The 11,010-nt window shown below is 45.7% G+C and overlaps 1 protein-coding gene across 1 annotated transcript; it reads left to right on the plus strand.

Moving 5' to 3' along the window:
• The first annotated feature begins 454 nt into the window (after window positions 1-454).
• Window positions 455-1,270, plus strand: LOC116968020 (probable G-protein coupled receptor 139). The gene has a single exon (XM_033014653.1). It carries the CDS (start codon window positions 455-457, stop codon window positions 1,268-1,270), a length of 816 nt encoding a protein of 271 aa, XP_032870544.1.
• Window positions 1,271-11,010: the final 9,740 nt, after the last annotated feature.

The raw sequence follows: 11,010 nt of genomic DNA on the forward strand, positions 1-11,010 counted from the left end.
AAGTCCTGACATCCCAGGAATCAGTTTGGTGAACCTTTTCTGTACTCCCTCTATGGCAAAAATGCTGTAAGTTTCTATGAGATTCCCCCTCATTCTTCTAAATTCTAGCGAGTACAAGCCGAGTACTAGTATGAATTTCCTTATATCACTGTCGGTAAACGTGAGAATTAGACATGATGACAATTCCGCATTCACAATACATTGACCCGACGGAAGTGGTCTATTCTGGGTCTCAAGGTGAATGGGAATGTGGCTCGGGTGGCTGCCATACCGCAGGACAGCACTAGGGGTCGCGCCTGCACCATGATCACCAACATTGAGAACACCTTGTACCTAATGACCAGATTCAAACGCTGTCTGTGTTAATTTCCTCGCAGGTAATTTGGTGGCGATCATCGTTCTCGGACGGGGAAAGTGCGGGCTGTCTCGATGCATCACCCACTATATGGTGGCGATGGCGGTAGCAGATCTGTTAGCCGTCTTCTGCAACGTGGCGATAGGATATCTTTACGGTGCAATTTTTCGCGGCTACACACACACTATTGCATGCGCTCTACAGTATACGATGGCATTTGCGTCCCTGGACTGCTCAGTCTGGTTAACTGTCGCTTTTACATTTGATCGCTTCGTGGCCATTTGTTGCCAGGACTTCAAGAGCTGGTATTGCACGGTTAGAACCGCCAGGGTGGCGATAGCAACAGTATATGTGGTGAGTTTAATACGGAACATCCCCTACTACTTCGCATTTGAACCTATGTGGCCTGGAGTGCCCATTGACTGTACTGAAAAAGCTGAATATTATTCCCAGCGCGGATGGATTGCCTTTTCCTGGATTCACAACATTTTAACCCCTCTGCTCCCGTTTTTCGTTATTGTGTCGCTTAATATCCTGACGGTCAGATCGATCGTGGTAGCGAGCCGAGCCCGCAGGAAGCTCCGCGCTCACGTCAGTGGCGAGAATCAGGGGGACCCGGAGATGGAGAGTCGAAGGAAATCCATAATTTTACTCTTCTGTGTCTCGGGCAGTTTCATCCTCCTGTGGCTGACGGAGTTGGTCACCTTCATTTATTCGCATTTTTCCAACATACACTATTACCCGAGCTGGAACCACCCTCTGTACCTGACATTTGTAACCGGGGACCTGCTTAAAATTGTCAGTTCCTGCACCAACACCTTCATTTACGTCCTGACTCAGTCTAGGTTCAGGGAAGAGCTGAAGAATGCAATCAAGTATCCCTTCAGAATACGTCTTATGATTGTTCCAAAATAAATTAGATTTAAGAATTGTGTATTTTATAATGAATGGGTTAACGAGGTGACCATCGTTGTAGAGTCTATTAAGAGCAGAAATAAAGGCACACTGCTGGTTCTGGAAGTGTTACAATAAGGTAGTCATGGTGAATGTTTCCAACCACTGTTTTTGGGACTGAAACAATGCGAGCGAGTGGGGAGTGAAGGGAATGAATGAGACCAGCTCTGAGTATTTCTAGCAAAGATCCTATAGCGGAGCAAGATAGCTTACTCCTGCGAAATGCAATGGGCTGACGTGTAGTACGCTACGGAGGGGATCCTGGGCATTTTTCCCCGCCCATTTTAGTAACCGGAGCCTACCTGACCCGACCAGACTCGCAGTGTAATCAGCGTTGCGGGGCTACAGATTGTGTGTGTGATATAGGGTTAGATTCATAATTCTGTCAGTTCATACTTCTGTCAATTCTTGTTAAGAATAAAATTTGACTCTGGTAATTGTCTTTTTTAATGATGCAGGAACTTTGATTTCTAGACCGGGCTCCCTGTATGTGTCAGATCTAAAGATCGCGCGCACCCGACAGTCCGCTTGTGTCATAGACACATAGAAAATATGTGCAGGAGTAGAGGCCATTCGGCCCTTCGAGCCTGCACCGTCATTCAATATGATCATGGCTGAACATCCAACTCAGTATCCTGTACCTACCTTCTCTCCATACCCCCTGATCCTTTAGCCACAAGGACCACATCTAACTCCCTCTTAAATATAGCCAATGAACTGGCCTCAACTACCTTCTGTGGCAGAGAGTTCCACAGATTCACCACTCTCTGTGTGAAAAATATTTTTCTCATCTCGGTCCGAAAAGACTACCCTCTTATCCTTAAACTGTGTGTTCTGGACTTCCCCAACTTCGGGAACAATCTTCCTGCATCTAGCCTGTCCAACCCCTTAGGAATTTTGTAAGCTTCTATAAGATCACCCCTCAATCTTCTAAATTCTAGCGAGTACAAGCCGAGTCTATCCAGTCTTTCTTCATATGAAAGTCCTGCCATCCCAGGAATCCCATCTACCACAGCCCTTTGCCACCATCTGATTACAATATTAGCATTAGAAAATATTCCACACGATACTTGGCGGAGTAGGTCACCCACTGGAACGGTCACCTTATCTGATAAACAACAATTGCCAAGTCCTCGATTAACTGAGTGATAAAACGCTACAAAATGCTCAATAAGGCTCTTACGGCAAAACGTTTGCCAGAGGTTAAAACATTCATGCTCACAGTGGAGAAGGGGCGGGGGGGGGGGCAGCATGAGCAATCCATGTATCCAAAGGCTTGTCCCACCCACCCTGTCTTTCTTTCGTTCCCCTCCTTCCTTCGCTCGAATTCCCGATTCCCGATGTTGGGGAAGTCCAGAACAAGGGGTCACACAGTTTAAGGATAAGAGGTAAGTCTTTTGGGACGGAGATGAGAACATCTTTTTTTACACAGAGTGGTGAATCTGTGGAATTCTCTGCCACAGAAGGTGGTTGAGGCCACAGTTCATTGGCTATATTTAAGAGGGAGTTAGATGTGGCCCTTGTGGCTAAAGGGATCAGGGGGTATGCAGAGAAGTCAGGTATGGGATACTGAGTTGGATGATTAGCCATGATCATATTGAATGGCGGTGCAGGCTCGAAGGGCCTAATGGCCTCTACTCCTGCACCTATTTTCTATGTTTCTATGAATGGTACAGTTTTAAAGCATGCACCACCAGAATCAGGGACAGCTTTTTCCCGCCTGTTATCTGGCATCTGTACATTCCCATCCATAGGCTAGGGTACTGTCCGATACACGGTTGCTGATGTCGGGAAGAAGAGGAGGGAGGTTTTCCAATGAGGTTAGGAAGAAGACCTAAACACAGCACTTCTACGGTGATTATCTATGGATTGCATCCGGTACCTCGTGCCAATGTCGGCAGGAACAGGGAGATCGGGGATCTGAATGTGCGGCTGGGGGGCTGGTGCAGGGAGCAAGGAGTTAGATTTATAGACCACTGTGATCTCTTCTACAGTGGGGGTGACTGTTACAAAAGGGATGGGTAATGCCCCTGTCCCGGAGGTTGCAGGTGGTTGCCGGAGGTTGCAGGTAGTGGAAGCAGGTAGGGAGACTGACAAAAACCTCCGGGAACCGCACGGAAACCTTGGATGGGGTGCAAAGTCTCCAGAGGGTTCCGTTCACGTTTCCTAAGTTGGACAGGGGCATTACACCTTAACTGGAGGGGGACCAACGTTCTGGCAGGCAGGTTTGCTAGGGCTACACGCGTGGGTTTAAACTAAATAGTGGGGGGGGGGGGGAGGGATTGACAAATTGGGAGTATAAAGATGGAGTTGAAGGGGAAGTGAGTACAGGTAAAGTTCCAAAATGGGAAGGGAAATTCAAGAAGGGATAAGAGAGTAAGTTCTGGGCCAACAGTGACCGGTGTGAGAGGGGAGGTGAATACCAAAATTAAAGTGTTGTATATGAATGCGCGAAGTATAAGAATAAAGTAGATGAGCTTGAGTTCGAATGTTAGCTTGAATGTTAAAATAGAGTTAGCTTGAGTACGAGCTTAGAAATTGTCAAGTGTGATGTTGTGGGAATTACAGAGACATGGCTGCAAGTGGACCAGGGCTGGAAACTGAATATTCAAGGGTATAATAGGTCCTATCGAAAAAAAACAGACACCTAGGTGGGCAGAGAGGGTGGGGTAGCTCTGTTGGAGATGAATAAAATTCAGTCCCTTGCGAGGGGTGACATAGAATCTAAGATGTAGAGGCAGTATGGATAGAACTCCGGAATTGAGATACCTACGGGCCCCCAAACAGTAGCCTGGTTAGAGGCTGCACGTTGAATCAAGAGTCAAAATGTACATGTTATAATGGCAATGCTAGAGATTTCAACATGCAGGTAGTCTGGGAAAATCAGGTTGGTACTGGTCCCCAAGAAATGGTCTTTGTGGAGTGCCTCCGTGATAGATTCTTAGAGCAGTTTGTGTTGGAGCCTACCAGGGAGAAGGAAATTCTGGATCAGGTGTTGTGTAATGAACCGTATTTGATAAGGGAGCTCGGTGTAAAGGAGCCATTAGGAGGTGGTGACCGTTATATGGTAAGGTTTAATGCACAATTTGAGAGGGTGAAGGGTAATTCGGAGGTGTCAGTGTTACTTGTACTCGCTAGAATTTAGGAGATTCAGGGGGGGGTCTTATAGAAACTTACAACATTCTTAAGGGGTTGGACAGGCTAGATGCAGGAAGATTGTCTCCGATGTTGGGGAAGTCCAGGACAAGGGGTCACACAGTTTAAGGATAAAGGGGAAATCCTTTGAGACCGAGATGAGAAAAACATTTTTCACACAGAGTGTGGTGAATCTCTGGAATTCTTTGCCACAGAAGGTAGTTTAGGCCAGTTCATTGGCTATATTTACGAGGGAGTTAAGGCTATATTTAAGTCTGAAGAAGGGTTTCGGCCAGAAACGTTGCCTATTTCCTTCGCTCCATAGATGCTGCTGCACCCGCTGAGTTTCTCCAGCTTTTTTGTGTACCTTTAAGAGGGAGGTAGATGTGGCACTTATGGCTAAAGGGATCAGGGGGTATGGAGAGAAGGCGGGTATGGGATACTGAGTTGGATGAACAGCCATGATCATATTGAATGGCGGTGCAGGCTCGAAGGGCCGAATGGCCTACTCCTGCACCTATTTTCTATGCTTCTATGTAGAGGGCAGACCTTAAAGGTAAGAGGGGTACAGCGTAAATTAGATGAGCGCGGCAAGTTTTTTATACAGAGGGTGGCGGGTGCATGTATAGAGCTGCGGAGCCAGATACAATGGTAGAGTTTTAGAGGCTTTTATACAAGCACATATTTGGAGGTAAAATGTTATTTCGCTGGGGAGGATGCAGAGAAGATTTACAAGGAGGTTGCCAGGACGCAAGGTTCCTGAGCTGCAGGGAGATGATGAACAGGCTAGGACTTGAGCGCAGGGCGATGAGGGGTGATATGAAATGGAATGGAATGGAATGCTATTTATTGTTATTCAAACCTCGGTTTGAACGAAATTTCATTTCTACAGTTTTTTACATTACAAAAATAAACCAAGACACACACTTAACACAATTCACATAAACATCCATCACAGCGAATCTCCAACCTCCTCTCTGTGATGGAAGGCAAAGTCTTTATCTCTTCCCTTTGTTCTTGTCCCGCGGTCCAGCGTCGAGGCGAACTGGGGCCTCCGATGTTAAAGCCCCCGGCAGAAGTTGCTGTTGCTGGAGCTCCGAAAAGCGGTCTGCCACCAGGGATCTGGAGCTCCCGATGTTCCTGTGACCGGAGCCTCCGAAGCGCCGATGTCGGGTCGCAGCCGCGCGCCACCACAGCTCTTCCCGCTCCGAAGTCGGCCAGCTCCGGGATGTCAGTTCCGCAGGCTCCGCGACTGGAGCTCTCAGGTTAGTCCCAGCAAGAGGCCGCAGCCGGCTCCTCGATGTTAGGCCCAACGGCATCCGAGACCCGATAGGGAAAATGTCGTGTCGCCGCACAGGGAAGAGACTATCGCACCCCCCCCCCCCCCCCCGCACATATACACAGCTAAAAAATAAATAAAACAACTAGCTCAAGACATACATTTAACAAGACAAAAATAAAAAAAGACTGACGACTGTAGTCGAGCCGCTGCCGTTAGGAGCCGCCATTTATATTATAGAGGTGTATAAAATCACGAGAGGAATATATAGCATAAATGCGTAGAGCCTTTTACGCAGTGTCGGGAATTCAAGAACAGCAGGACATAGGTATAAAGTGGGGGATGAATGGTTTTATTGGGGACCCAATGTCGACATTTTTACACAGAGTGTGGTAAGTATATGGAACGAGCTAACTGCAATGGTGTTTAAGCAACACGTATATAGTCACATGGATACGATAGGTTTAGTGGGATATTGGCCAAACACAGGCAGGTGGAAATAATGTATATTTGGCACGTTGGTCGGAATGGCAAAATTGTCCCAACGGCATCATTCATGCTGTATTTCATGACACTATGATTATATGACCCATGTGTCTGCAGGTATTGGAGGGACATTCAAGGGACCTCCCTCGACTACCTTCGACTAGCGTCGCAACCGGCTTCAACTAGACCTGCGACTAAAAAAATATCGATTTTTAAAACGGCAACTTATTTTTAGTCGAGGCCGGTTTTAATCATCATTAATCATTAATAAAAATACTTCTTTGCCTGAATTTGTCTCAAGAGCATTTGTGATTTTGAATCTCACAGGAGGAAGAGAGAGAGAGAGAGAGTCAATGCTGATAAAGACGGGAGCCGTGAGCTTATCTGAACACAATTAGCTTCTTCCTCACTAAAGCCAAACACGTCCACTCTCTCCAACACATCCTGACTATTCCCAGGTACAATTGTCTGTTTAATAACCCGATGCTCCCTCCTCATCGCCCCTCCCTCCGCCCCCCGCTCCCATCCTCCTTCCTTCTCCCCCTCCATATCTCTCTCCCTCCCCCCCTCTCCCATCCTCCCTTCCCCTCTCCCCTCCTTCCCCCCCCCCCTCAACACCCCCCGACTCGCCCCTCCCCTCCTTTCCTCGGTCCCACCCTCCTTCATTCCTTCCTTCCCTCCCCCCTCTCTCACTCCCCCCTCAGAGTTTTGTCCGAGCCAGGTTTAATAGTCTGATGGCTGAGGGGAAGTAGCTATTCCTGAACCTGGTTGTTGTAGTCTTCAGGCTCCTGTACCTTCTACCCCTGAAGGTAGCAGGGAGCTGAGTGTGTGGCCATGGTGGTGTGGGTCTTTGATGATACTGCCAGCCTTTTTGAGGCAGCGACTGCGATAAATCCCCTCGATGGAAGGAAGGTCAGAGCCGATGATGGACTGGGCAGTGTTTACTACTTTTTGTAGTCTTTTCCTCTCCAGGGCGCTCAAATTGCCGAACCAAGCCACGATGCAACCGGCTTGAACTTGAACTTGAACTATGTTACTGGGAGAACGTACACATTCTGTACAGAATGCACCGGTAGTCAGGATCGAACCCAGGTCTTTGGTGCTGTTAAGGCAGCAACTCTACTGCTGCGCCACTGTGTCGCCATGTAGATGAGGTGATCTGAAATGAATCTCATGTTATTTGGACAAGTACATGGACGGGAAAGGTTTAGAGGAATAGGGCATATAGCCACACATGTGGGCAAAATGAACTACATTGGATTGGGCATCTTGGTTGCCATTAGTGAGTTGATCTTAAGGGCATGTTTCTGTCCTGTGTGAATCTAAGACTTAATGCATCTACTGTCAACCGAACGGGGTACATGTACAAAAAATGCGGCGTTGGTGGCTTTGGGACAACAACCTGACTTTTGTGATGTTATGGTCCAAGTGGTCCAGCGCCGAGTGGAGAGCCAGCGAGATCGCATTCCCCGTGATCTAATGTGGTGGTAGACAAATTGTAATGGATTCACGATCTTGATAGCTAGAATGGCCTATTCCTGCTCCTATCACTTATGAACTTATGAATACATCTATGAATGCAAACATGCATTACCTACACCGCCGAATTGCAGCAACTGCGAAAGGAGCAGCAATATCTAGATGTTTCCAATAAAACCTGTGGACACAAGAAAACGCAGATATATGCAGGAAAAATGTTCCCAATGTTGGGCGAGTCCAGAACCAGGGGCCACCGTCTTAGAATAAGGGGGAGGTCATTTAAGACTGAGGTGAGAATACACTTTTTCACCCAGAGAGTAGTGAATTTGTGGAATTCCCTGCCCCAGAAGGCAGTGGAGGCCAAATTACTGGATGGATTTAAGAGAGGGTTAGATAGAGCTCTAGGGGCTAGTGGAGTCAAGGGATATGTGGAGAAGGCAGGCACGGGTTATTGATAGGGGACGATCGGCCATGTTCACAATGAATGGCCTCCTCCTGCACCTATTTTCTATGTTTCTATGTTTCTATGTCACAGACTCGCCAACCACATTTGCGGCCTGGATTAGTCTATGTTCCACGTATGTATGCAGAATGTGAGGTTGCAGTCTCTGTTCCAATATCCAAAGAGGCAGCTCCTTGCCCTCTGGCTGCACTTCACACCTAACATCCTCATCTTTGGATTCCCTGAGCGTATTTGACTGGGCAAGGCTGAAGATGTCCTGGTTCGGTTGCTCCTGGGCCTGGCCAAACTGGCCATCCGCGAATCATGGCGCTCGGTGGAAGAGGGCTCCACCCGATCCGGCTGTCTGCCCCTTTTCCGGGGTCACGTTTGCGCCCGGGTGGTACTACAGAGGGTCTACGTGCAGTCTAACGTCACCCTCGGGGTTTCCCGGGACCGCTGAGCGCCGTCCGGGGTAGAATGTTTCCTTAACAATGAAGGAGTCAAAGATATTGAAGAATACTTGTTTTATTTGTATGATGGTGGTGTCTTTTTTCGTATCGCTTTGTATTTTGAATATATTTACAAATGTAAATAATTGAGTAATTATATTTTAGTTAAAGAAGTGGTACAGCACTGCGGATGTGCGGTCTGTTTCAGTTGTGTGCAGTGAGTTGATTTGCGTTGAATTTAGTGTGGTTTGGTTTAATGTGGTTTGATTTCGTTTAGTTCCGTTTAGTTCAGTTTAGTTTAGGTTAGGTTAGTTGAGTTTAGTTTAGTGCAGTATAATACATTTCCTTCGCGTTTAATTTAGTGCAGGTTAGATTACTTTAATCTACCTTAGTTATGTTCAGTGCATTACCGATCAGGCTATTTCAGTGCAGTTCAACTTAGCTTTGGTTCACTTTGGTTTAGAAATCAGAAGCTAGTACCATCTAATAGTAAGATTAAAAGAGAACTTACCAATTTGAAGTTTGATCTTTATTTTATGAGGAGTTCCGATGAGGGAATACGTGAAGAAGGCCCGTTCAGCCGCACGTGCGTCAATCTTCAAAGCAGCGGTGTGAAATCACAGATAATAATAACAGTGACTGAAGTATGATAGTAAGATGAAAGAAGACTAGAACTACCATGTGCTTAACGAGGGCTGGGAGCGGAGGGCACATATTCCCTCATCGTAACTCCTCATGAATTAAAGATCAAACTTCAAACTGGTAAGTTCTTGTTTAATCTTACTATTTTACTTCGGAGTCACATGAGTGACTACGTGAAGATTTCAAAACTCTGATTTTATGCCGTGAGAAAACAAGTCTACACAACCACAACTGCCTCATTGACAAAATGAGGGAAAGCATTCATAATGCATACAGTCATGACATAGATTTAAACATGCTTATGCTGTTAAATAAACAATAACAATAGTCACATCTCTCATCCGGATGGGACCTATAACAGAACATAAAATAAATTGAGAATACCTCTGGGCTAGCAACGGGTTATTATAACATGTTTGAAATATTGTTCGTTTGACCACACTACAGCCGTAATCATCCTCTCCTGTCACAATAATGTAGCGAGTGACCTGTTGCGCTAACCAGCGTCAGGAGGATAACTACCTAATGAGGTCCGATCAAAGCTAAGAATGTAGCTGGAACCCCCTGGTTCAAATAGTGTTACACAATGTCAATCTCCAATACTGCATTGTATTTGCCCTGGGAAACCTGTGTAACAGATATCCTTTCCTAACTCGATATCCGAGGTGAACCCAACAACTTGGCCCTCGTTAGATGCAGTACGTCTGATGGAAAGCCCCTTGGCACAGTTAATGATCCTATAATTGAATATTGTCAAAGACCATTTAAATGAACTGCAATAACTCAGAATCTGTACCATTTTAAATCTAACATGAGCATTAAACAAACGCTTCCCATCTCCTGAAGCAGCAAATTACCGCTTTTTGGTACCATTCCAGCACTGTGAATACATACAAAAATAGGCATGACAACCCCAAACCGTGAGCAGTCTATTGAGAATCTGTAGAACATATATTGATTTTATCATGCAACGGCTGATCTTTCAAGCCGCAGGCTGGACCAGCAAATTACGTTTAAATAACCATATAATGTTGCATTATTATTATTCCCGACAAATCGGGAATCAAACTGCATAGGCCAATTCCACAGCTGGAACCTAAAGCGACTCTTGATGACTCTATTCCAAGACCCGACTCATAAAGCAAATTTGGAGGAAGACATAAAAGACCATTCCTCATGCTTGTAGCGAGAATGTATCTTTCGCCACTGTTATGCCACACATTTTGCAACCTTTAATTAGCATGAAAACAATATATCTATATTCGGTGTTGCATTAAATCAGAATTTCATAAATACTGTGTGGTCCAACACCCGTTCTGTGTTGTCATTGATCTTTACTTAATGATACTCCAGTGGCAAATTAGATTATGTACCTTTTACAGGATCTTTTCCCTGATTGCACCCTCGTGCTTATCATATGCCACATCTTAGTGTATCAACATGAAGTTGAGCATGCCCCTATGCATATTCACTCAATCCCTCTTTAACCCATAATGCACTTATGGTCTATAGATAATTGATACCAATACTGAAGAGTTAATAACTCATTGCAAATCTCCTGCACCTCAACTAGAGATGACATTCGCATGTTCCCACCTTAAGCCATAGCATCTTTTTTGCGATATAATAGTAAGATTAAACGAGAACTTACCAGTTTGAAGTTTGATCTGTATTTTATGAGGAGTTACGATGAGGGATTACGTGAAGAACCCCGCCACGACGCATGCGTGTCATTCTTCAAAGCAGCGGTGTGAAATCACAGATAACTGTAATGACTAAACATAGTAAG

Source organism: Amblyraja radiata, chromosome 43 (assembly GCF_010909765.2).
Source record: "Amblyraja radiata isolate CabotCenter1 chromosome 43, sAmbRad1.1.pri, whole genome shotgun sequence".
In the NCBI taxonomy this organism is placed as follows: Eukaryota; Metazoa; Chordata; class Chondrichthyes; order Rajiformes; family Rajidae; genus Amblyraja; species Amblyraja radiata.

What these genes read in the sequence shown, in the direction of transcription:
- LOC116968020 (XM_033014653.1), top strand. Translation starts at nt 455, where the DNA reads ATGGCGGTAGCAGATCTGTTAGCCGTCTTCTGCAACGTGGCGATAGGA.